The sequence below is a fragment of the Mauremys mutica genome, chromosome 4 (assembly GCF_020497125.1).
Source record: "Mauremys mutica isolate MM-2020 ecotype Southern chromosome 4, ASM2049712v1, whole genome shotgun sequence".
NCBI lineage: Eukaryota > Metazoa > Chordata > Testudines > Geoemydidae > Mauremys > Mauremys mutica.
The window spans coordinates 118,358,256-118,385,631 of record NC_059075.1 but is presented as its reverse complement, the minus strand read 5'-3'; the positions used below and the strand labels follow the sequence as shown (position 1 = coordinate 118,385,631).

Here is a 27,376-nt window from a genome sequence, read left to right as displayed (position 1 = left end):
GCCGGGCAGAGAGGCCGGGCTTGCCCATGCCCGGCAGGGTAGGGGGTCATGCCCCACCGGCTGGGGACCCATGGGCTAGAGGGTGGATGCTAGGTGTGTTAGACCCATTGCAATGGGGCCCCACACCGCCCTGCGTGTGTCTAAGTCAGCAATACACCTGTGTGATGTGTGGGTCCCTGTAGGGCTGTAACCCACCCCGCTCTCTCACCCCTTCGGTCAGTCAAGCTTAGAGTTGCCAGTTTTGGTGCCAGGTGTTCTGGGAGGTTTCATCACATGACATGATGGGCTTTAATTAAATATTAATCTTTAACTCCTGGAGACTCCAGGACAATGCAGGAGGGATTCCAACATCCTGATTGGCTGCTCTCCTTTCCTTAGGGTTTGTAGATTAGGTAGTGTCACGCCTGGTGGTAGGCCTCAGTCCTGCAAACCATCCCCTCAGGGTTTAGTTTTTAAACCTGAGTGATAGTACTGTAATGCTCTTTTGTTTGGGCTTGTTGTAACATCGGAATTTTTACATTTTAAAAAATAAGCTTTGAGTGGAATGGAAAACGTTTCAATAGTTTATTTTAATTAATAAAGCCTAACATCCTGGCCTAAACTTCCTGGGTCTCCTTCTCACACTGACAAAATATTATTTATTTAATCCCTGAGGCTGCAATTTGATCCATGTGACCAGATGCCTGCGCCTGCACAGAGCTCCCAAGAGATGCAAGGTCCCAGTGATGGGGAACAGCTAGTAGGATCTAGGCTTTAGAGAACTCCATTAGTGGGACCACGCAGGGAGGAAGCCACTCCGCCTGGCAGTAAGTATTTACACCATTGGTGTTGCCGGCCCAAAGGGCCCGAGGAGGAGCAACAGTGGGGGTTTGTTGCCTGGTGTGCGTCACACTAATTAACACACCAAGGTGGAGAAACAAACCAAGTTTATTTGAGCTCAAAAAAGGTGCTAGGGAGAAAAAGCATTCTCAAATCCTGCACATCCGCACGCAGGCGGGGTCCCAGCATTTATACCCCCCTTGTTTTTCCCCCTTTTCCCCTCCCCCTTGCAACAGTTACACTTAACACTATAATGTAGCTTGTTAGAACTGTTCTCATTCGCATATTTATCTATGGCCTTCACAGCACAGATGCATGCAGATTTTCCTCCCCCTTCTCCCCCCCCCCCCCCCGTCTTACTGCTGCTTTTTGCTGTTTCGAGCTATCCTGCAGCTGCAAGCTAAGAAAGCTGACAGTTACACATTGTGCTTGCTGTTTATTAGCATCTTAGGCTGGTTAAAGTTCACAGCATGGAAGAACTTTGGTTCACTCAGGCCCAAAGTCACAACTTTGGTTTACTTAGGCCTAGGGACACCAACATTGGGATACCGAGAATGAACAGATAGGGAGATGGGATAGACCAGAAAAACAGCGATTGAGCAGTGATATTTAGCACATGCCTTGTTTGTTCCATAATGTTTGCTATTTTATATTTCATAGCTTTAAATATTACATATTTTTTAAAATAACGAATAGGAGAAAGAACAGGTTTGCCTAGCCCTGCTTCATTAGTTTACGTTAGGGATTTTTTTTCCATCTCTCACTCTCAAACACAATGGGAGAGGAGAGGATTTTTCATTATTTGTCATTAATCCTACCAGGAAAAGGTGTTCAGCGCCTAAAATATTTCCAGATTGCATCCTTTGTTTAACGTTCTTATGGCAGATCCCTGGAAGTTAACTCTGTCCTTCCCCCGATTCCAAACCTCCCTTAACGCAGCTTTTCTTTTGTCTGTGTCTTCTTCCCTACCCGAGCTGCTGCCACCCACCCCTTCTGAATCGGTTCTCGGATGCAGCGTTAACAGCACGGGTCACAACTTCCGTATGAGTCACACACACACAAACCCTCCCTTTCCCGCTCGCCGTGGATAGTGGGGAGGGGGAGGAGAGAAAGATCTCTACCCTGCCCTAGGAACAGCAGCCCAGCCGAGCAAATGACACCGCATTCCACTCTGCCGCTGGCGTCCGAGCTTGAAAGAACAAGTTTTTTAAAAAACAAACAAAGCAGGTGCCCTCACTAAACGCTGCATTGGAGGAACAACTGCTGTGTTCAGGAAATAAGGCAGGAAACCTGAGCAAGGAAAGCTAAAGTAAAGGTAATGTGCTATATATATATATATATATATATATTTAACATATAGTAGTTCCTAAGGTTTGTTTATACCCTTTTTCATTGATCTGGATGGTGGAGTTGTTTCAACTGATTTAGCAACATTTTATCATTTAAAGTAAAGCTAATCTAATAATTATTATAATGGTTATTGTTAATTGTTGCAGACATTTTGCTTCTATGCCCTCTGTCTCAATTGCGGAGTCCCAGTCCCTACTTTTAGTAAAATAGTTATTATTTGCCCCATTCTGTCCCTCCAAAGTGATCAGGATTTCTGAAAAGGTTGATTTATTATGAAAGGTTAAAAAACATGCACATGTGTAGTTTGGCTAAACAAAGACTAAGGCCCTGATTCTGCAAAGACCTTACACATGCTGAACTCTACTACCAGGAGTATTTCCACTGATTTCAAGGGACTGCTCACAGAACTAAAGGTGAGCACGTGTAAATGTTTGCAGAACCAGTACCAGAGGGAGGAGCACAAAGACCAGCTTCTATATATTTATGGTAGGTGTGGGCATCAAAGAGAGAATGGTGCTGGGTGTGGAATTAAGACTAATGGGATGAGTTCCTCATGAGTTAAACAGAAAAATGCAAGATGGAAAACAGGATGAAAATTCCAAATAGTGAGGTCTAAATGCCCTAGTCCCATGGGAAGTGGTGGAAGCTCCATCAGACTGGCCTGGACAAAGAGCTGGAGAATACACTGTAGGGAACAATCCTGCACTGGCCCAAAGAGGGTGGAATTAGATGAGCTGCCTTTTCCAGCTTTAAATCTACAACTGTATAGAATTTCTTTTAGGGTTTTTTTGTTTGTTTGTGGTTTTTTGTTTTTTTGAGGGGGGGGCGGGATTGGGGGGTGGTTGGTGCTTCTTGAGAGCTGTGTTCCTCTCTGTCTTCCTAAATGGCCCTATTAGTAGCTCTCATACTTCAGGATGCACATCATGGTGGATGGTCAGTAGGAACCCTTCAGCTTTATTGTGGTAATGCCATAGCATTGGTGCACACCCTGCAATGAGCTCTGGATGAAGCCCCACTGAAGTCGGAGGTGGGGGACAAGGGTTTGCAGGGGACTCATTGCAGGATCATGGCCTTACTGTGTAATTTTACGCTACCAATATGTAGTGCAGAATTGATATCTAGCTATAGAAAATATAAACATACATAAACTTATGGAATTGTACTCAATGTATTATATTATTTATTAACTATGTCTCTCAGCACCATATATCAACACAAGGCTTTACAAACAACCTTAAACACATGCCTAGCCCCGAAGAATCAATGAGTATTATCTGCATATAAATACACAGCTAATTATTTAATATAATTGTATAACACATTGGTTTCCTGGATGATACAAGCCTACTGTGACTTTGGCCTATAGAGGCCTTTTATCTGTCATCAAGACAGGCGTTTTTATAGTGTGTTTGGTATATCCCCCCATCTTCCTCAATTACAGAGCCTCAGTATTCTAGATTCTTTGTTGAACCAACAAAGCAAAACCCCAGTGCTTTTAATTGAGGAACTTCTTCATGCCACCTTAAAGGACAGCTCCACCTTAACCCAGCCTGGATGGTGCTTGTCTGTGTATTGTGCATCTCTTTTACTCCACAGGGTCATTTCTGGGATTTTGCTGTGTGATAACAGAAATCAGGACAGTGGGCGGAGGAGGAGGGCTGCAGAGAGCTGTAGTTATCTGTTCTGTGTTAATCTTCCGGCTGGGAAAGGGAGGCAGGTTTCCTAAGTGCGTTGGTGGGAGGGCATTTATTAAACATTGGAAAGCAGAGAGAGGAGGAAGAGGATTAAAGGGCGAGAGAAAGAGAGGGAGTTAGTGTCTGATTTTACAGGGGTCATCCATCTGCTCTGCCCTTTGGATATAACAGAGTGAGCCATTTCACTTTTCTCTCTGTGTTCCTCCCCTCTCCCTCCCAGTTGTCTGTGTATCAAGGTCCCCGTGCATCCGTAATTATCCGGGTAATTATCCGGCAACGCTGCAAGGCCGCCCACCCCACCCCATATCGTTCCAATCCATATCCAAGCTGCTGGGGCAATGGAGCTCAAGAATGTGGTAGAGACTGTGGAAAGTGGGGAACAAGACGCGATCCTCAAGGTACTGCAGATCTACAACCAGGAGGTGAGTGCTGTGTTTGTGCTTGGCCTGAGCCAGTCCTCAGCTTTCCCTGTTTACGTGTCTGGGAGCAGGTTGGCTGGAGAAGCCATGCTGTGGGATTTCTGTGCCACCCAGCTGTCCCCGTCTGTCTCCTCTACCTACATCTGTCTGTGCATTGCTTCAATAAAACTGCCATTAACCTGCTTAGCGGGTAAATCTTTTGTTTGTAGCATCAGTGGTTCCTGCATGTTTTGACAGTGACTGTTCCTAAGCATCTAGTAAATATCTCCCCTTCCTGCTTCACTTATGTACTGGAAATAAAGCACTCAGGCTGGATTTTTAGCATCAAGGATGCAAGGGAAGCATGGCAGGGAATTGAATGTTTGTGCAGGGGCTAAATAGTGAGCGATAGAAAGGAGGAGCCCTTTATGGTAAAGGAAGGTTTGGAGGTAACATATGAGGCCTAAGGAGGAAGCTATGAATGGAGTAGAATTATTATGGTTCACAATTAAAGATAATTAAAGAAGCACATTGACAGTAGGGATTTGCCACATATGCTTCATCTGAAAGTTGATAAGATGATAAGAGGAATCAAAAATAGGACGTGAAAAGAACAAACTGGTAGGAATGAGCGATTGCTGCTACCAGCTTGGAAATGTTTCAAAACATTACACGAATAGGCTCACATGATGTTTTCAGCTCAGGAACCAATACGCAAGTGCAGGTGAAATTCACCTCAAAGGAGTCACCTTAGGAATGAATTTGGCCCATCAGATCCTACATGACTCATGCTGCATCACGCAGAAGTAGGTGGAAAGCGAGCAGAGAAAGCTGCAAATATTGTTGCACAAGTGTCATTTTCCAGGGAAAAATTGTGCGTGCTACATCTGTTCCAACCGGGCAATTTTAATCCAGTGAAAGTCTCGACTAAGAAACAGTAGAACCCCATAAAAGTGATTTATAGCAGAAATAACACAAACCGTGGCAGATGAAATATAAGAATTAAGACGTTAAGAGGAAATTTGAAGAGCAAATAGCTAAACATAGCAGAACAAACACCAAGACATTTTTGAGAGTATATCGGACACAGGAAGCCTGGGAGAGAGTTAGCAAGTCAGTGAGACTGTCAGGGAGCAAAAGGAGCAATAAAGGAGGATAAGACATTGCAGAGAAGCTAAGGCAATGTCTTTGTGTTGGTCTTCACCATGGAAGATGATGGGAGATTCCTGCCCCAGATACATTCTTTTCAACAAATAGGCATGAAAGAAAGTTAACATTAGGGTGCCTGAAGAATTCATGTCAGGCTGTTTAATACGTTTATAAAGGATCTGGAAGACATTGCGAACAGTGGAGGAGTCCAAATTTGCAGATGACAGACAATTATGTAAATCTCTGAAGACTGCAAAAGAACGTCAGGAATTCCTGAAGGACCCTACAACAAACCGGATCCCCAAAGCCCATTGAAGTAAATGGCAATACTATCACTGACTTCAGTGGGTGCTGGATCAGATGCCAAAAGGCAGTTGAGCAACATGGGGGCAATAAAAATTCATTGTGTACTGGTGCAAAGTGATGTACATTGGAAGGAACAATTTGAACTATTCATACATGTTGATAGGTTCTAAACTTAAGTATAATCACTCTGGAAAAAATCCTAGAGCCCCATTTGTAGGCAGCACAATAAAAACATCTGGGCAAAACACAATGTTGGTCAAAAATATATTAGGGAGTATTAAGAATGTGATGGAGATTAATAACAAAAATATGATGATACTGTTATGTAAACTGATGACATCCTTGCCTTAAGCAGTGGATCAAATTCTCTGTTGGTGTAAATTGGGATAGTTCTATTAACTGCGATGGAGCTGTGCCAGTTTATCCCGGCAGAGAATTCAGGACCTATTATAATCTGTGCTGGTTACTGCATCGCCAAAGGATATAACAGAAATTTCAAAGGTCCAGAAAAGGACGACAAAAAAGTGATTAGGAGCATGGAAGTGGTTCCATATGAAGAGAGAGAGGACTATTTAGTTTGGAAAGGGGATGTGAGAGAGGTCCTGTATATAAAATAATGAGTGATATAGGACAGATCAGTCAGGAGGTCATCCTTACCTTTTCTTGTCATAAAGGCACAGTCTCTGTGCCTGTTTTATGCAGATCAGACTAGATGATCATAATAGTCCCTTCTGGCCTTAAAATCTATGATTCTATGATCCAGTGAAATTAAAAGGTAATACCGTTAAAACTGGTAAAAGGAAATGCTTTTTATACACCTTGCACAATTAACCTGTGGAACTCACTGCCACAAGGTATAATTCAGACAAGTAGCTGAGGAGGGTACAAGGACTGAACATTTACAAATGTAACAGGGATATCTGCAGTTACATTAGATAGGATAAAAGTCTTTAAACCCTCTTCTGTTGGGGCATAAATCATAACTTCCCCCATGGAAATGCTAGTTTATAATTGTCCATTTTACCCCTTCCTCTGAAGTATCTGGCATTGGGCACTGTTGGAAGCAGGAGCTTCCGGAGCTGTGGTCTGATCCAGTAAGGCAAAGGTGGTGGGGAACAAGGGAAGGCTATGTGCACCCTCCACCCCTTGTGCAGGGTGCAGCCACAGTTGGGTGCTGTAGTGTTTTCCTTTATCTGCTTCAGCAACCCCTGTCTGATTTGAATAGGATAATAAGCTTTGAGAGACCTTGGAGTTACATAAACTGGGCTCATCTTGGTTTCTGGCTCAAACCTTTGAATGACGCATCATGTCGAGGTATGAAAATTGTTTAGTTCTTTAAAAGATTGGATTTGAAATGCCATTCTTTGGATGTTCGAGAGGGATTCCTCGAATCCGTCTGCTATGGTGAGCAATGGGCCAAACCCTCTGATCCTTCCTCACTGTTATTCCTTCCTTATCACTTAACACTCCTATTGATTTCAGCAGAACTCTGCTGGAAAATGACTCAGTAAAATCTGAATAAGACCCTTAGTTTGGCCCTGTATTATTGAGCGACTACGTGAAAGGTACCAAAGACTAGATGAGAACATTTTCTAGCCAATGCACCCAGAAAGTCTGCAGTGCATTATAAAGCTGACATGGTCTACTTGTTGTTAGTTATGTAATTTAAAATGATCTCCATTACAAAGTGACTCAACGGTAGCAAATACAGGCTGTAATAAGCTATAGAGAGGGTGTGTTTACATATGCTAATCAACTGTGTTTAAAGAACACGTGGTAAATAACTGACAAGCTCAGATACTATGGTAACAAGGACCTCATAATACCTAGACAGATAGACTAGAGAGAATGAATGGGTGAAACAGTGCACTAGTGAGCACTATATATCAAGAAGAAAAAATGTATGCACCATATATGCATGATTTGGGGTGTAACTGAGTACTGATCTGCATGGACATACAGCATACCTGGATCAGGAATATCGACTTCTCTGCTTCTGCACTGTAGTCTTTTAAAATGTCAGCTGGTCAGACAGGCAGTTAGGTGTGTGTTATACACAGTACTAGGCTAAAATAACTTACTCATAGACTTGATTTTCAAACTATATACATATGTGGACAACAAGCAACAAGAATAAATCAGAATTTTATAGACATTATTATTATTATTCCTTATTATCGTGCAGCACCATACCTTTACGTGGTCCTTTACAGACAATTAGAAGAAGACCCAATTCTCAGCTCCAGCTTCATCCCCTCTGTACCACTCCTTGAGTGCAAAGAGAACACAGAGTTATGCTAACAGAGTAGCTGAGGGTTCCCTTTGCATAGAGGAAACCTTGGGTGGCAGAAAGTCAGCGTAGGCAGTTCTACCACATCACGTGTTCCTGGGACCACCTTCCGGGTGCAGTGGGTGTGCCGGGGGGAGGAGGCATGGCAATCTTGGACTGACTGAACTGGCCTTAGAGCAGCTCCGGAGCTGCTCCAATTTGCACTGGAGACCAGAACAGTCCCCCTCTGCCTCCAGGAGTAGAGGCAGAGGTGGAAATCCACCTGTGTCATCTCCCCATTTCATAACACCTAGGGATCTGGCCCAGTGCCCTAGCTTCAAAGAGATTAAACATAAATACATGGCTTCCTTGCATGCTTTATAAAAGAGTGAGCTGAGAAGAAAGGAATGTCTTAACTTAGTTTTGAGTAGCGTAGAGGACTTCCCCACCTCTATGGTCCAGTCAACAGTGCCAGTAATTCTAGTTAAGTGTGTCAATGAAGTTAACCTGATTGTGAGGAATCTAGAGACGAATTTCACAGAGCCAGTTGTGGAAGAGAGTGTAAAACTGAGGTTAATTAATAAGGTTGAAGCAATGGAGGAGCAAGACATAACTTGAATGTGATGGAAAGGATCCTGATGGAGAATAAAATGGACAAATTCTGTGTGCCTGCCACTCAAAAAGTAAAAAAAAAAAAAAAAGAAAAAGGAAAAAAAAAGTCCAGTTCAGGAAAGGAACAGAATCATCCGGGGTAAGAAGGAGGAGGCACTTTTGAGCTATAAAATATCAGGGTCAGGAGAGGAATGGAAAGGTTATAGAATGAAATTAGCTGCTTCAATGCTGTCTAACGTACCTGGTTAAAATGCATCAATGAAATTCTGATGTTCCATTGCCAGCTTAGCACTTAAAATAATGCTGCATTTAGCTGCCATACAGAAGTGGCATCAGGGTTCAACAGTGAAGGGGTTAATTGTGCAGTAAAATTGCCATGAAAACCGAAACCAGAGGGATGAAAAGCAGAGGCAAGATAAAACAAATGTTTTCAGAGTGAAGGATGAGAGGCAGATGGAGACTGTGGGGCCTCAGGGATGGCTCTTTGTGTTCCAGAAGAATGGGAAATTCCCTAAATCATAGCATTGAGAACCAAGAGCAAGAGACAGATCTATACGCGTTATTGATCGTATCTGAATTGCCTGGAATCCAAGGGGAGAAGATGACATGCTGAAGGGATGGCTCAGTGATTTAAATAATCCATTTTGAAGTCCTTAGACATCACCCAGCCTCCTCCCACTTTCGTACAGTGTGCTGATTGTTTGCCTGGAATTCTTCTTTAACCCAGCTGTGATGCTGTATATGTTGTTTAGACTGTGGGATGAAGGATACATATAAAATTATATTGAAAATCAAGATCATGTCCAGAATAGCTAATCAGGAATTAGAAGATCTGAAAGCTGAGAAAACCAAAGGGTGGGGACAGGATCAATGTGAGGCTAACAAAGGAAGTGAGACAGGGCAATTTATGCTTCTATATTTTAAACCTTTTGAAAACAAAGGGGCTGGAGAGAAGCTAGTATAACAGCTGTATTAAGGAATTCAGAGCAGATTGAGGAAACTATAGGACGTGGCTGTGGAGGAGGTAATGGAAATAGTCACCAAGGAGAGGGAGTAGGGCCAATACCTAGAATATTTAAGATGCAACAGGGTGTATAAATTCCTAAGTGTCTGGTGTTCACCTTAGGTGCCTTGTTAAGACCAAGAGCCTTCACCTAGCTGCCAAGCAGTCTTCTGTATTAGGTGTTGGGTGTATCTCTTGCTTTCCCAGTCTGGGGAGGTGGTCCTTTGCGTCTTGCATCTTTTTAAAAATTGTAGAAATAGGATCTTTCTTGGGAGAGGTCTCTTCAAAGAAAGATGTGCAAAATAGAAGCCTGCTCAGCTCCTGGCATGTTTTACAGCCAGTCGACATGCATCAATGGGGCCTATAGAGCTGGAAAAAGAGAGCAGAGTAAGGCTATGTCTACGCTACAGTCTTCAGCTGGCATAGGTCAGGCACGTGAAGAGGGTTGATCCCTGACTGACATAGCAGAAGCCCCTCATGTAGCTGCAGCTATGCCAACAAAACCCCACTTTTACTGGTGTTTTTCTCATGGGGAGTGTTTTTACTGTATTGGTACAAAGCGCAGCTTTGCCAGTATAAGTTGCGTCCGCACTACAGCACTTTGCCAGTGAAGTGTGCTGGTGTTCCTATACTGGTAAAGCATTTCTAGTGCAGCCGCAGTCTAAATGCCCATGTCACTTGCAATGTTAAAAATACCTATTTAGACAGATCTCAGACATTTCTGATCCAGTGTGAAGCGGCCTCGTGAAGAGGGAAGGTGCTGTACAGTCTGGGTGTGGTCTTTGTTCAGGGTTGCAAATAAGAAGGTAACTTATCAAAGTCCTGGGCCAGTTGCTTGCTTGGATATTGAAAGCATGGAGCAGTCCTTGTTAGCTGAAGCCCTTTGGGATGGAGGGAACTGGGCTACAGAGCAGCAGAAGCTTTGCTGTTACACTAAGAAACTGGTGCATGTGGTGGATCCTGAGAATCTGTTGGACACTGGCAAATTCCTAAACTTGCTTATTGAAAACCTGAACCAACTGAGAGGCCAAGGAGGAGAAGAACTAGCGCTAGTGCTAAGCACTTCCCGATTGTGACTATAGATATTAGCACTGACACACCGTGATCCACCCTGGATCACTGTCATTCTCAGCCAACCTAGGATGAAAGAAGCAAGAAGAAACTCAGGCATAAGTGGTGGAAAATGTGTTCTGATACAGCCAGCTTCCAGTACCAACTTCTGCCACTGCTATGAGGGAGATAGAGAGCCTGCCTCTCCCTGGCCATGGAGGTAGCAAAGCAAGTCCCGTAGAATTTTTCTAGACTGCAAACTCAGCTGGCCGCCACTCAACTCCAGAACACAGCACCTCTCACTGCAAGGAATTATCCTCTTAGTTCACCAAGACAATCACTCACATCCTGGATGTCCTCATAGACCACAGAATAAAGAGCCAGAAGCAGCTTATTCTCACAAGAAATAACATTTCTCTACTTTAATCAAGGCACTAGACACTCAACACACCCACTCTCACAAGCAAATAAAAAACAAACAATGAATCAAGCTGTGTTTCACCCAGGCCTGGAAAGAAGAAAAGGAGAGAGAGAGTTTGTTACTGTTGTTTCTGTATTTAAGTGCTTGGGAAGTGCTCAGAAACAACCATACAGTAGTGGGAGAGACATAGGTATCACAATAGACTTTAGAAAAGAATGGATTTATTGGCAAAGCTGGACACAGGCCTCTCCTACATGACAGCTCCCATCCCTGCTCATCTGTTCTTTCCATAACTCTTCATGTTGTTTTATAGAGTCACGCATTTTAAGGCCAGAAGGGACCATTGTGATCATCTGCCTGACCTCCCGTGTAACACAGACCACAGAATTTCACACAGTGATTCCTGCATCAAATTTAACAACGTGTGGAAATGTTTGTACCCAATACAAATCAGAAACCCATGGCCGTCAACCTAAGAATCCCAGGCTGTAGGTTAGCAAGCTAAATGGGGAGCTGCGGGTTCCACAGAGGATCAAGCCCAGGACCTTGTAAAGCAGACATATTACAGGAACCTCCTGCATATACAGATTGCTAAGGGATCTTAAAACTCCACAGAGAACAAAAGAGAAATCCGTTTTTGAAGTGTCATCCTAAAAAGGTATTTACATTTCAGTGACCTAAAAGAAGGAGCATGCAGTGAAGGATGAAACTTGTTAATGGTACAAAACCAGAGCAACTGTAGATCAGGGGCTGATCAGTACAAATATGCCTGTTAATAAATCGCAGAATGGCTTGGACGACAGACAAGGAGCAAGATCAGGGCAATGGAGAGAAATGTGAAATAACGAGGCTTAGATTTAAGAAGAAGGAAGTCACACAAAACTGTGAAGGAATGGCAGGAACACGGAGTGGGAGGAGGGTTAATAGGATGGATGGCAGGAAGCAGAAGGAGGACGGATGACATGGAGCAGAGGAGTGTCTGGAGAACAGTCTGGGTATGTAAGTGGTCATTAAAATGTAATGCAAACTCCAGGAAGTAGAGGTCTGATCCAAAGTGCATTGAAGTCAGTGGGAGTCTTTCCATTTACTTCAGCAGCTTCTGGATCAGACCCTAATTGCAACCATGTATAAAGGACTTGTAATGGTATCTCCAGTTCATGTGACTCCTGCTCCCCCTCCGTTGTTTTTTTAATTTGGCTGGAAACATGCCTTGTGGAGTGCCTGCGGGTTGGCTCCTTGAACATATATAACCCTGAGTAACAGTTTTGCAACAGAGTGCTAGCAGAATTGTCTCCTAGGCATATAAGTATCTTGCCTCTTTCAGTGGCTCCTACGTAATGCTTCAGAGGAAGGTGAAACTCTCCATAATGAGTCTAGTCAACTGTGCTATACCGTGGGGGGAAATGATTTTCTGAACTTTTGCAAGCAATCCTGATTTCTCTGTTAATTTTTTGCCTGGTTTCTTAGTGACTTCAGCTGCTTGTGTTCTACTTGTTTATGTAAATATCTTAAACGCTTTTAATATCCTCTGATAAACATTGCCATACTGTAAAAGCAGCAAAGAGTCCTGTGGCACCTTATAGACTAACAGACGTATTGGAGCACGAGCTTTCGTGGGTGAATACCACGAAGCAGTTAGTCTACAAGGTGCCACAGGACTCTTTGCTGCTTTTACAGATCCAAACTAACACGGCTAGCCCTCTGATACTATTGCCGCAGTGAGTTCCATGAATTGGCTCTTCTCTGCAAGAAGAATGATTTCCTTTCTCATTGCTGCCTTTCAGTTCAATGACTGGCCTGTAGCTCTCATATTATGTGTCTGTCTGGGTAGAAGCAACCCAATGGCTGTCCCTGAACCATTCTTTGTATACTGTAGAGCAAATTTATTTTCTCAGTTTGGTTTTTGCCTCTTGAGACTGGTAATTTCTGGTTTGTTTTCACAGAAGTCTCAGTGTTTCACCTTTGAAGATGAAGAGCGGGAGGAGAGGAAGGTATGTCCTTTGTTTCTTACTATGGCTATCCAGAGGCACCTGAATGCAGAGCAGTGAATGCCAAAGGGCTTGGTGAGAGATGGCAAATCCCAGAGAAAAGCTAGTGCTCTCTCACTGGGACTGGGTCACTGATGGAGGAGCATTGAGTTAGAACAGTGGTCCCCTGAGTCAGTTTGTCAGTAGTGTCCATTCCTGATCCAAGGGCAGGTTCTACATAGCACGATGCCACGTCTGCTGTCCTTCTCCTTCCTCCCCAGGGCCATGCAAGTTATTCCTCAATGCTTTTTCATAAGACGTCTTTTATGGTTCTTGATAATTAGTGTGAAAAAGCTATTGCCTCAATCTCATATTTCAGACATTGGAATAGAAAATCACTCTCTGTCTCAGTCTCCTCTGTCACATTGCCTGCACCTTCTCTACTTTGGGTTTGGATACAAACCCTACAACACTCCTGCCACCACCCCTACAGGTAGACAAATGCCCACCATGTGCATGCATGTACACACGGCCACACAAACATCACCTAAATAGACATACCGTACAGGAAAACGCTTGCCACCTATACTGACACACAGACCAAAGTCATGCCTTCTTTAACTCTACCGCAGTCAATGAAATTATGCCAGAGTTGAATGTGGCCTGCAGAATGTAATATACACAGAGGCACACACCTGCCACCACCCAGGTAGCCAGAATAATACTCTCCACCTGCATAGACACACTGAGGCCTTTATCTATAGTGGAGAAATGTATTGTGGTACAAAATGATTGTACCTCCTCAGTCAGTGGAAATGTCTTTTGTGTCTACACACAGAAGTGACCCATAGATAGAGGGTGAGAAATATGCCAAATACCCTTGGATTTTATAGCAGTAAGTAACAATGAATCCTATGGCAAAGAGCTTTTAAGAGGAGCAATCTGATCAACCAGAGACAACCCCTTACATACACCACCCTGCCTTACAAAAGGACAAAACAGTATTAGGACCCAGTGGAGACTCCAGCTACCTGCAAGAGAGCAGCTACTCCATTAGAGAGGCCCAACTTCCCTCTGTGGAGTTTTTGATGCTACACTATTTGTCGGAGGGGGGAAGGGGGTGTTTTTTGTACTAAATGGTTTTTATAGCCTTAAAATATACAATATATATATATAAAAAAAAAACCTCCAGTGCTTCAAGAACTCCATCATAAACCCTTTCTTGGGTGGCGGAAGGATCCTGCTTTTTGAAGGTCTTATCTTGCAACAAAGCATGAAGTGATCATATATCCATTATTCTTCATAAAGGCTACCTCTGCAAGGCTCTCTCCTCATTCAGTTCACTTTGGATCATCCCCAGAAAGGCTTAAGATTTACTGTAAAACCCCACTGATTCATGCACCATTGATCCGCAGTCTCCAAAATTCACTCACATGGCAGATGACTGTCTCACCTCTCATCACAGATTGAATGGCAGCGAGCGAGCTGTAGTGAGGTCTTCTCTTGCTGTGGCATCATTACTTATGCAACATATGCAGAACATTTACTACTGTCATATGAAGTGTAATACATTGAAACAAAACTATGCAGGGTTGTACCTTTGCTCTTATTGCTGTTTTGTTTTCTTACTCGCTGATCTGCAAGATATCAGCAATTCACAATGGGACAGATCCTCAGCTGGTGTAAATTAGTATTGATGGAGCTATCCCAGTTTACCCCAACAGGGAGTCTGGGCCAATGAGTCTCCTAGTCATCGGTGAGAATTAGTGACATTCTACTACATCTAAACCTTCTGAGAGATTTTCCCTTCTTCCCACCCTCTTCTCAGCCCAGCTAGATCCTCCATCCTTCCCTTAACCTTGTATTATCCTTCCCTCAGTTCCTTCAGCCTGCTCCCCCATCCCCAGTATCACCTGCTCTCTGACCTTGAGACTCCCATTACATTCCCCCCCCCCCCAATTTTGTACTCCTTTCCGTGCATTATTGCTAGATGTGGGTCAGAACCCACACTCTGAAGCCAAACGCCCTTGAGTTTTGGAAAGTTCATGTCTTGATCTGAACTTTATGATAGGCCCATCTCTAGATACTGCTTATCTGTTTCAGCGCGGTGCATTACACAGTGCCCACTCGTGAGAACAGCAGTGGAAATGTCAGAACTAAGGCATTGTTTGCCATGTCTTCATTTTTCCCTTCCAACTCCCCAGAAAATGGCCCAGCTGCTGATCAAGTTCCTGGAGAGAGAGCTCCAGCCCTCCTGCCAAGTCACATGTTTGGAAAGCATCCGCATCCTGTCCCGTGACAAAAGCTGCCTTGACCCCTTTACCACCAGGGAAGGCCTGCAAACCTTGGCCAGACATGCTGGCATTGATTATTCAGAGGAGCTCATTCGAGAAGTCCCAGACCTAGATGTGATCCTGGAGGCCCTCAAATGCCTCTGCAACATCGTCTTCAGCAGTCCCCGGGCACAAGAGCTGACGGCTGAGGCCCGGCTCGTGGTGGGTCTTATGGAGCGCATCAAACTCTACAATGAGAAGAACCTCCCCCATGAGGTCAAGTTTTTTGACCTGCGTCTTCTGTTCCTGCTGACAGCACTGAGGGTGGACATCCGGCAGCAGCTGGCCCAGGAGCTCAGGGGTATCAGCCTGATGACAGACACCCTGGAGCTGACGCTAGGGGTGAAATGGCTGGACCCCCATGAGGTAGCCACTGAGGGGAGCCCTCCCCTACCCCTGCCACGCCAGGAGACAGAGCGTGCTATGGAGATCCTTAAGGTGCTCTTCAATATCACATTTGACTCCAGCAAGAAGGAGGTGGATGAGGTAAGTTTCCCAGAAGTCACTACCCATGCCTTGGTTTGATTGTGGTTTTCCACCTCCACTTAGCAATTCCTCCCTGTTGCGTCTGATGTTGGTGCATCCTCCAGTTTGTGGACTCATGGTTACATACACATGTAGGAACAGAAGCAGCCCATGGGGCCTTCACTTCTAGAATAGTTTGATGACAACTCTGCTGTCTCTGCCCTATACACTGTAAAAAGCAACAAAGAGTCCTGTGGCAGGTGAATGAACCAGTGATGATGTGGGTGATCTGGTTAGCTCTGTTGATTTGTTTCCTTATTTCCTCGTGCGGGAATCTTCACCAAGCATCCTCAAAACTACGATACCCGCACGAGGAAATAAGGAAACAAATCAACAGAGCCAGACATGTACCTAGAAGCCTCCTGCTGCAAGACAAGCCCAAGAAAGAAACCAACAGAACTCCACTGTCCATCACCTACAGTCCTCAGCTAAAACCTCTCCAATGCATCATCAGGGATCTACAACCCATCCCGGACAATGACCTCTCACTTTCACAGGCCTTGGGAGGCAGGCCAGTCCTCACACACAGACAACCCACCAACCTTGAGCATATTCTCTCCAACAACCACACACTACACCATAGTAACTCTAATTCAGGAACCAATCCATGCAACAAACCTTGATGCCAACTCTGCCCACATATTTACACCAGTGACACCATTACAGGATCTAACCAGATCAGCCACAACATCACTGGTTCATTCACCTGCACGTCCACCAATGTAATATACGCCATCATGTGCCAGCAGTGCCCCTCTGCCATGTACATTGGCCAAACTGGACAATCCCTACGTAAAAGGATTAATGGACACAAGTTAGACATTAGGAATGGCAATATACAAAAACCTGTAGGAGAACACTTCAACCTCCCTGGACACACAATAGCAGATTTAAAGGTAGCCATCCTGCAGCAAAAAAACTTCAGGACCAGACTCCAAAGAGAAACTGCTGAACTTCAGTTCATTTGCAAATTTGACACCATCAGCTCAGGATTAAACAAAGACTGTGAATGGCTAGCCAACTACAAAAGCAGGTTCTCCTCCCTTGGTTTTCACACCTCAACTGCTAGAAGAGGGCCTCATCCTCCCTGATTGAACTAACCTCCTTATCTCCAGACTGATTCTGGCCTGCATATTTATACCTGCGCCTCTGGAAATTTCCACCACATGCATCTGACGAAGTGGGTATTCACCCATGAAAGCTTATGCTCCAATACGTCTGTTAGTCTATAAGGTGCCACAGGACTCTTTGTTGCGTTTTACAGATCCAGACTAACACGGCTACCCCTCTGATACTTGCCCTACACTCTGATACTTGTTAACACTTAACAAATTGTAGCATTTAATAACTCTTAATTTTTGTAAACTTTTTTATGACTTTAAAAATAATTTCTTTGTGCCGGAAGAGGGCAAAACAGTCATGTAACTCACCTTTGAAATGGCCAAGGCATGGCCCTTTTCCGCCTTCTGTATTAACTAATGGATATGATGGAGGTTGCAATGGCTAACTCTTAAGAATGTCTGTGGCCTCTGCTGGCCCCTGGATTAACCGTGTAGTGTGAGGGAGGACTCAGGAGGGATATGGAGCAAGATAAAGGACAAGCAAGTACATGAGCATGGCAGGAAGCCAAAAGAGAGTTCTGGGGACATTGCCATGATTGGTATCTTACTCCAGTTTACCAAGATTTGGTTGTTCTTGGTATCAATGTACAGAAGTGTTCTGTTCCCAAAACAGTAGTAGAGAGGCAGAACGGCAAACAGACCCTGGGATTTCAGGGACTGCAGAGATGTGCTTCCCTTTCATAATCAGGTTTTTTGTTTTCTGTTTTGGGGCCAGGAAGATGCTGCTCTGTACCGACGCCTGGGCGCTGTCCTGCGTCACTGCCTGATGATTTCAGCTGATGGAGAGGACCGGACAGAAGAATTTCATAGGTGAAGATCATTGTCCTGGCATAAGACTTGAACCCACATAACCTTCTTACCCAGACGAGAAGGTGCTACTATCTAAGCCATCCTGACACTAAGGATCAGATTCTGATACCCTGACTCATGCTGAATGCTACCTTTCTCTACACGTAGTTCTGCTGAAGGGAATGGGACTACTTATCAGAGCAAGAATTGCTCACCAACGTGAAAAAGGTCTTCACAATCTGGCCTTAAATATCTAACCATATCCTGAGTCATACTGAGCAGTTGCCATATATTGTGCAATTGACATTGACAGTTGTCATTAGAGAGAGAGAGCTGAGACCTCCCAAAATCAGGTCATGTTTGACCTTTGTGTGCACACCCTTTGATTAGTTTGGTTGTAGAAGAGTCCATTTGCAGGTCCCAGCAAATGATGTTTTTTTATCTTACCCTCCGGCGCATCATATTGCTAGAATTTAGAAATTAACTTGCTCCTTGGAGAGTAAAAGAATCTACATTAACACAGAGCCTTGGATGTCTCTTTGTTCCTCCTCTCCCTGTATGTTCAGCCACACAGTTAACCTCTTGGGCAACCTCCCGCTTATGTGTCTGGATGTCCTGTTGACTCCGAAGGTGCGGCCAGGCTCGCTTGAGTACATGGGCGTCAACATGGATGCAGTCAGTGTCCTGCTGGATTTCTTAGAGCGACGACTTGACAGGGTAGGTAGAGGAGATGCTGTTCAGAGTTTTTCATTGTGCCATCTTTCCATGCAGTACCTTCTCTTCTCACTGTAAGGCAGATTTGGCCCTCCATCCCTGACCAGCAGAGCTACTTTCTCCATTTAAAAAAACCCAAAACACCTCACGAGATGACCACAGGAATGTCAGCAAGTGATGGCTGGTTTGGAATTCGCCAGAGTAGTTTGTAGCTATACCTTTAATAGAAGTGGCAGATATTTTCCTGACAAAGGCAAAAAAATTATGGTTGGTGTTTGACAAGGTTCACTGGTTGACTGGACAGTAGGGTGATTAACTTGTTGATTAAAAAGTAATAGATTTATTGGCTGTTTGTTTGCATGGCAAGATTCATTGGATGGGAGTTGGTTAACTGACTGATCAGGGTGCTGAAAAGCTGATTGAATCAGAAACCCTGGCACTGGTTAGTTACCAGGTGTGTTGGTCAGCTGTTTGGATATGACAGTGTGAGTTGCTGAACAGTAGGCAGTTGATTGATTGGTTAGCTGTTTCTTTCCCGTGACTAACTCAGCAGCTCTGAGGACTGATTGGTGACAATCTCACTTTGAGGTGGAGGGCTGGTGGAGTTTTTGTGAGCTTCATTAAGGCAGATCCATTGGGATTAACACCCAACCCCCTCTCCCCCTCAAATTCCTGGATCTACTATTCCAGCCGCTTAATCTGAGTTTTCCCTGAAGCCAAAAATAAAATTGTTTTTAAGTTCTCAGTTCATTTTCAACAGAAAGGTGTTATATGAAGCAAACCTGTTAAAAACGTCACCAACTCAGCAGAACATTGGGTGTGATCCTCAATCTCTAGAAATACATTGAGAGCTTTTCTGAGCATGGCTGCACGACTTCTCAGCTCTCTCTGCTGTCGCTCCTGTGTTCCATTGTACTTCTGGCAGCCCCATGCCATACAGCGGATGCAGAGAGGCTGCCAGCTCTGAGCACTGACACAGTGGGAAAGCTGCCGTGGCACAGAACTGGAATCCTCCGTCCTCATCTCTTTACCTGCAGGCCTGCGCTCTCGGGATCTGTCTCTGTTAGGAACTGGACAATGAGAACTACGTGAGCTTGTGATGACTAGTTGTTGTTGTTTCTTCTGGGCTCCTTCACAGGGTCACAAACTGAAGGAGACCCTGACCCCTGTGCTGAACCTGCTGACAGAGAGTGCCCGCGTCCACCGCCAGACGAGGAAGTTCCTCAAAGCTAAGGTACCGTATTGGTGTAGGGAGAATCCAAATGATACTCATTCCTGATTCCTCTGAGGTGAGAGAAGAATAACACAAACTTTATGGATACCACCAGCTTCCAGACAGATACCCCGCTCCCTCCGTATATAGATTCTGCTATCCAAGGCTATGAGCCCCACAATACCTGCAACATTTGCCTACACGCTTGCTGCACTCCCCATAGTTTATTCATTTAATTAATCTGTAAATTGCATTGTGGTATTCTGGAAATCCCAGTGCTGTTCCAGCTTCATCCCTCTTGCTGTGGCTTTGCAGGTGCTGCCTCCGCTGCGGGACGTGAAGAATCGCCCCGAGGTGGGGAACTTGCTGCGGAACAAGCTTGTGCGCCTGATGACTCACATTGACACCGACGTGAAGCACTGCGCGGCCGAGTTCCTCTTTGTGCTCTGCAAGGAGAGCGGTGAGTAACGAAAATGTCACAGGATGGATGAGATCCTCTGGGATCTTAGTGCCAGGGAGGCAGGGCATGGAATCCAATATCTGGTCAAAGCCAATTAGAGCTTACACCACATCAGACCTTCCGAGGCTAGAGGACACACCTTGCCACCCCTCAGACACGCTGTCCAGACATTCAGTGCTTGGGGCAGGTAGTACAGGAGTGCACTGTGGGAAGGCGGAGTTGCCTTCCCACCTCCCAGACATACCATATAGATGAGCAGTGCCAGTGGTCAGTGAAACACTCTGCAAGGAGACAGCTCCTTTCCACCTCACAGGCACACTGGGCAACATTCAGACCTGCTGTCAACAGATGCAGCTCCACTGATCCATTGTTCAGCCCCTCCAGTGTGGGGAGTCAGATGATAAATCTGGTGTTGTTTGCTTTACCCTCTGCTCCACTGTCACAAAGTTCAGGGGAAGAATTGGTACTTGGGGATTTTGTCTGAGGGAGGAGGACCCGGAGCTGAACTTGCTGTTTGAGCATTCAGGAGCGGTGTATTGACCATCAGTGCCACAGGCCTGGTCTACACTATGCGTTTAAACCGAATTTAGCAACGTTATACCGATTTAACCCTGCACCCGTCCACACAACGAGGCCCTTTATATCGATATAAAGGGCTCTTTAAACCGGTTTCTGTACTCCTCCCTGACGAGAGGAGTAGCGCTGAAATCGGTATTGCCATGTCGGATTAGGGTTAGTGTGGCCGCAAATCGACGGTATTGACCTCTGGGAGCTATCCCACAGTGCACCATTGTGACAGCTCTGGAAAGCCATCTGAACTCGGATGCATTGGCCAGGTAGACAGGAAAAGCCCCACGAACTTTTGAATTTCATTTCCTGTTTGTCCAGCGTGGAGCTCTGATCAGCACGGGTGGCGATGCAGTCCCAAATCCAAAAAGAGCTCCAGCATGGACCGTACGGGAGATATTGGATCTGATCGCTGTATGGGGAGACAAGTCTGTTGTATCAGAGCTCCATTACAGAAGACGAAATGACAAAGCATTTGAAAAAATCTCCAGGCTATGATAGACAGAGGCCACAGAAGGGACTCAGCACAGTGCTGCGTGAGAAGCGTAACGGAAAGCCAAAGAATCAAATGGACGCTCATGGAGGGAGGGAGTGGGGACTGAGGACTCCAGCTATCCCACCGTCCCCGCAGTCTCCGAAAAGCATTTGCATTCTTGGCTGGGCTCCAAGTGCCTGAAGGGTCAAAAACATTTTCCCGGGTGTTTCAGGGTGTATGTCGTCAATTTATACCCTTCCCCCCCCACCGAAAGAAAAGGGAAAAAAATCGTTTCTCTCCTTTTTTCAATGTCACCCTATGTCTACTGCATGCTGCTGGTAGATGGGGTGCTGGAGCGCTAAACAGCAGCATCCTCTCCTCTCCCCTCCCTGGTGGCAGACGGTACAGTGCAAAAGGACTGTCCTCGTCATCAGCCCGTGAGTGCTCCTGGCTGGTCTCGGTGAGGTCGGCCGGGGGCACCTGGGTAAAAATAGGAATGACTCCTGGTCATTCCCAGCAGATGGTACAGAACGGCTGGTAACCGTCCTCATCATAGCAACTGGGGGCTGAGCTCTATCAGCCTCCCGCCCCCCCCCCCCGTCATGTCTAAAGAAAAGATTCTGTACTGCCTGGACTATCGTAGCAGCGGAAGGCTGGTCTCCTCTCCCCCCTACCCTTTAATGTCCTGCCTGGACTATCATAGCAGCTGGAGGCTTCCTCCCCCTCATTTTATCTCACTAAAAAGTCTGTGTTTCTTATTCCTGCATTCTTTATTACTTCAGCACACAAATGGGGGGACACTGCCACGGTAGCCCAGGAGGGTTGGGGGAGGAGGGAAGCAACGGGTGGGGTTGTTGCAGGGGCACCCCCTAGAATGGCATGCAGCTCATCATTTCTGCGGGATCTCTGGGGCTCTGACACGGAGCGGCTGTGCTCTCTGGTTCTCTAGTACACTTGCCCCATATTCTAGGCTGGACTGACTCTATTTTTAAACAAAACATAGGAAGGGAAAGACCCAGGGAGTCATTCCCATTTTTGCCTATGCGCCCCTGGCCGACCTCAGCAAGGCCAGCCAGGAGCACCCATGATAGCAGCAGATGGTACAGAACGACTGATAACTGTCATCTCATTGCCAATTTACAATGGCATGGCAGACGGTGCAATATGACTGGTAACCGTCTCTGCTATCTTGCAAAGGCAAATGAATGCTGCTGTGTAGCAGTGCAGTACCGCGTCGGTCAGCAGCATCCAGTACACATATGGTGACAGTGACAAAAGGCAAAACGGGCTCCATGATTGCCATGCTATGGCGTCTGCCAGGGCAATCCAGGGAAAAAGGGCGCGAAATGATTGTCTGCCGTTGCTTTCCCGGAGGAAGGATTGAGTGATGACATTTACCCAGAATTACCCGCGACACTGTTTTTGCATTGGGATCTCAGCCCAGAATTCCAATGGGCAGGGGAGACTGCGGGAACTATAGGATAGCTACGGGATAGCTACCCACAGTGCAACGCTCCGGAAATCGACACTAGCCTCGGTATATGGACGCACACCGCCGAATTAATGTGCTTAGTGTGGCCACGTGCACTCGACTTTATACAATCTGTTTTACAAAACCGGTTTATGTAAAATCGGAATAATCCCGTAGTGTAGACATACCCACAGTATGCATTTCCCATCTGCTTCTTCCACATGAGGGACATCCAGTGGATGTCTGTGCTGGCTGGTGCCTCTTGTTTAAAACTGGTCACTTTCTCTCAGTCACTCCAGCCTGTCCTCAGGAGGGCTGGTGGGCAGCACAAGGATGTGCTGACTCTCGTGTGTCTCTCCCCATCAGTGTCACGATTTGTGAAGTACACAGGGTATGGCAATGCAGCTGGGCTCCTAGCAGCACGAGGTCTTATGGCAGGAGGGCGGGCAGAGGGAGAGTATTCTGAGGATGAAGACACGGACACAGAGGAATACAAGGAAGCTAAGCCCAAGTAAGGACCCCTTTTCCTCCACCACCTCTTCCCACAGTCCCTCTGTCCCTACATACTCACAAATCCCTTTCTCCATGCCCATCCTGTCCCTATGAACTCCCTTCCCCCTCCTGTCCCTGTGCTCTCACCTACCCCATTACCCACTTTTCTCACCCTATTCCTTTCTGCTCTTCCCCATCCTCTCCCTACATCCCCCCCCCCCCAGGGCTTCACCTACTCTCTCCTCCTCACTACTCACTTCATTTGATGGCATTTCATCCAAAAATTACCTACTTCCTACTCCAGTGCATCACCCACCTCGGGAATGGCTCCCCTCGTGTGACAGCTGCTAGCGTGCCCATATCCACTCACTGGCAGTAGGGCACGTCTTATTGCACCTCTCCGGAGAAGCATGGAGATGGGGTAGCATGTGTAATGAGGGTTGGGTTAGAGCTCTGGTCATACCCACCTCCAGCTGCTGGGTCCCTGTCTGCAGCCACAGTGATTGTTCCTCTCTCCTCAGCAGTGCTTAGCAGTGATGCTGTGATGCGGGGTGGACAGAGGAACTCTCGGTAGAGAGTCCTACCGAGCTCTGGTTGAATGTAGGATTGGCCATGTCAAATCAGGCCATTAGTCCACCAATTTTGGAATCACCTGGGCCACATGTATGTGGAAGAGGAGGGAGGTGAGGTCTCTACAGATGGAGGCCTCTGGAAGGAAGTGACGAGGAGAGGGTGTATTCCCCCTCTGGTGGCCAGAGAAGGAGGGGAGGGCTTGGCAGGACTCTCCTACCAAAGGAGAGTGGGGGCTGATGCAGTGGAGCATGGGCAAGTGCCAGGAGCACCTGGCTGTCCCCTGTGATACCTCCAGCGCTAGTATCCCAAGGAGAGGCGAGATCATGTGCTCTGTGGGCAGCTCTGCTCTCATGCTATTGTAGACGCATAGACACAGCCTGCTTTTCAATGAACCTGTTTCTCTCTTCTGTCTCTCTCTTTTTCTCTATCTACCTCCTGTTCCTATCATTGCATTCAGCATTAACCCAGTGACAGGCCGTGTGGAGGAGAAGCTCCCCAACCCCATGGAAGGGATGACTGAGGAACAGAAGGAGTATGAAGCCATGAAGCTGGTTAACATGTTTGACAAGCTGTCCAGGTATCAGAAGAGAGAACGGAGTGTGCGTGGTTGTGGGTTGGGGATGCAGGGGAATGCACTAGAAGAAAAAGTCCTGGCTAATATAGGTCAGACACAGATTGGGGAGACCCAGGTTTGTCATAGAGTCATGACTATGGCAGGTCAGTGCAGTAGGATAGTCTTAATGGGCAACTACGTATATGCCTTGAGGAGGAGGGGAATCCCAGCTCCGTGCAGTGAGTGAGTGGTAGAAGTCCAGGGCCCTGGAAGGTCATAGGGGATGGACTTGGGGTGATTGCTGGGAAGATTTAACACGTGAATAAATTAACAGAGCTGGATTCTGTTACCCCAGCAAAAGGAGTTCAGGGGCCTTGGCCAAACCTCATTGATACAGCAACAGACTAAGAAACTACCACATAATGTGTTCTCCACCTCCCAGTGCATCGGGAGTTGTCACCTCACCAGAGTTCAGCCTGGGAGTTCTCTAGCAGATGGTGGCACTGCCCCTGGGTGGCTGCTGGTAGGAAGTAGCATTTCAGCCACAGATGGCAGCCAGTGGCACCAATTCTCCTTCCCCACAGGAGAGCCTTCTCCAGTAGGCGCTCATCCATCATTCAGGGGCACTACAGACAGGGGTCCGGGATCTACCTGGAGAGTTCAGAAGGCACCGAGATGGGAAGGAAAAGGGCAGTTCATTTAATGCTGATGGCACATGTGTGTCAGAGAGAGAGAAACTCATCCTGGTGCCAGTCCTAACATTACACTACAGTGGTTCAGCTAGCACTCCCTGCCTCTGCCCAGTGCTACTCCGGACAGTGCCAGGAATGCCCAGGAGATTCTAGAACCCAACCAGTGTAGCAGGAGCTTAAAGTGGCGGCTCCTGGGATCTCCAATGCTAATTCCAACATGACTGGGGTTCTGGGCCCCTAGCACGCCCTGCCGCAGGGGCTGCACTCTTCGGATTGCTTGAGAAGAGGCATCAATCCATTCCTTGGACTTGATTTGTTGGGCTGTGGGATTCTTTCTGCTGCCTTTTGAAGCTTTGCAAGTGGAAGTACAGAGCCGGATATTCAGAGGTGGGGAGCTCAGTGTGAGTTGTGGATGCCCAGAACTTCTGAAAATCAGCCCCTCATTCTTTTCACAGGTTTATTCCTTCCTTAGGTGCATGGGGATGTTGTTGCTGGAACCAGGCCTGTTTCTTTAACTAGGGGGCCTCTACTGCACTGGTATCCCACAAAGCATTCTCCCTGGCTGCCATCTGGAGGTGCCCACAGGTCCCTCAGAGGATGGACACGAGTGCTCCGCGATGTGAGCGTTCCCCAGTCTCCCAGTTCTGTAGCCCCTCCAGTAACATGTGGTTTCTCCTGGGAACTCCTTTTGCCAAAATAACTCTGCTCTTTCCTTCTGTATTGCAGACAGCAAGTCATCCAGCCGATGGGGATGACTCCAGGGGGCAATCTCACCTCTGTGGAGAACGCTGTGCATGAGCTGGCAGAGGAGAGGTCATCATCTGACTCTGACTTGGGGTTGGACTGATTCACACCTCTCCACCCGCCCCCCCAAGGACTGTGGGCTTTCCACTCTCCCTCCAGAACTGGTGCTGCATCCAGAGGATAATACTGGGTGAGGACTCTCCCAGTGGGATCTGAATCAGGACTGGAGTCCACTGCCCAGACGGATAACAACCACCTCCTCTCCGGTCCCATAACCACCTCTCCTTTCCCAAAGAGCTCGCCACAGCTTGGTTTCATCTTGGTCTCTTTCCCTCCATGTCCCTGAGGATCTCACGCTCCAACCCAAGCCCAGGATTGTCCAGTAGGACTTTTATAAAGAAAGATTGGGAAGGGGGAGGAGGGAATATCTTCTTACACCAATGGGGTCCAGTAGCATGTGGAGCATTGTGTGTGCTGACTTATGTGTAGGCACATCACTGTGTGTGCATCTGGGTGTTTTTATGGGGTGTGGGTGTGTTTATAGTATGTGAGGCACTTGTGCAGCGTGCATTCATTTGTAAGGGCACATGAGGGTGTGCCTATGTCAGAGAACATATGTGGTAATTTGGGAACATGAGATGTGTGTGAATGTGTATATACGAGTACATGCCTGGAACATGTGTAGTGATTAGAAGAGTGGGGGCATTACATGTCTACATACTGATGGTATGTACTTGTATGGGTGAGCCTGGGTGTATTGGGTGTATGCAATTGTATATGTACAGATGGCACATGTCAATATGTAATATTTAGGTACACATATAGATAATATTTGTGGGCATATGAGGGGTGTATGGAGTATACAGGTGGGGATGTGAGTGTAATATTTAAGCACATCTGCCTGTCAGTACTCGTGTTAGGATACATGTGCTCATTCTGTGTGGGGAGCACATGTGGGGGTATGAGAATATAGCTCTTGTGAGAAACTTTCAGCACTCACACTGACTGCAGGATTGACATTTGCAGGTGACTGTTTGCCAGCAATGCTTTGATTTGTAGTCTATAGCACTGTGCAGTGTCCCTGTTTCCACTACCCTCAGTTTCCTGGACTAACTTCTCCCATTCTGCTTTCTGAACGAAAGGCAGAGACCCATTGCGTAGTTTCTCGCTGAATCATCTGCTTCAGCTCCCACAAAGCCGCAGCTCTTTGCACTCCCAGGCTGGTATCAAATCCCCTCCTGCACTCTGGCGTAGACTTTTCTGTTTAAAGAAGAGAAACTATCTTCCAATTTGTCTCCTGTACCAAGAGTTTCAGAACATATTAGCACAAATAGAAAGAATTACATTAGAATAAAGAAAACCTTCTGACAGACGAGTGTGTGTCAATGATTGATCTGAGTAGTGTCACAACTCTAAGCAAATTAGAAAATGGCCAGTGTTTCTGGGGGTTCGTCATATAGCCATGATCATTCCACACAGTTTTATTCCCAAATAATAGGCAATATTAAGAGACAGTTAAGGGTGAAACTAGCTCTAGTTTCAAAAAAACCAAACATATCACTGAATGTTTAATTTGAAACTTCTAAGCACCTGAGATTCAGGAAATTCTAAGTTAA

General features: G+C 46.1%; 1 protein-coding gene across 2 annotated transcripts; it reads left to right on the top strand.

Annotated features, from left to right (window-relative positions):
* Positions 1-101: 101 nt before the first annotated feature.
* On the top strand, positions 102-27,130 carry RIC8A (RIC8 guanine nucleotide exchange factor A). 2 transcript variants are annotated; one of them, XM_045013763.1, is made up of 13 exons: positions 102-215; positions 655-806; positions 1,794-2,134; positions 4,084-4,285; positions 13,015-13,062; positions 15,243-15,857; positions 17,727-17,827; positions 18,373-18,523; positions 19,659-19,754; positions 20,049-20,193; positions 23,073-23,217; positions 24,229-24,348; positions 25,743-27,130. In XM_045013763.1, exons 4-13 carry the CDS (start codon positions 4,202-4,204, stop codon positions 25,861-25,863), a joined length of 1,626 nt encoding a protein of 541 aa, XP_044869698.1. In that variant the 5' UTR covers positions 102-215; positions 655-806; positions 1,794-2,134; positions 4,084-4,201; the 3' UTR covers positions 25,864-27,130. The 2 variants fall into 2 exon arrangements, with proteins under 2 accessions (XP_044869698.1, XP_044869699.1); XM_045013764.1 differs by having other exon boundaries at positions 102-806; positions 17,733-17,827.
* Positions 27,131-27,376: the final 246 nt, after the last annotated feature.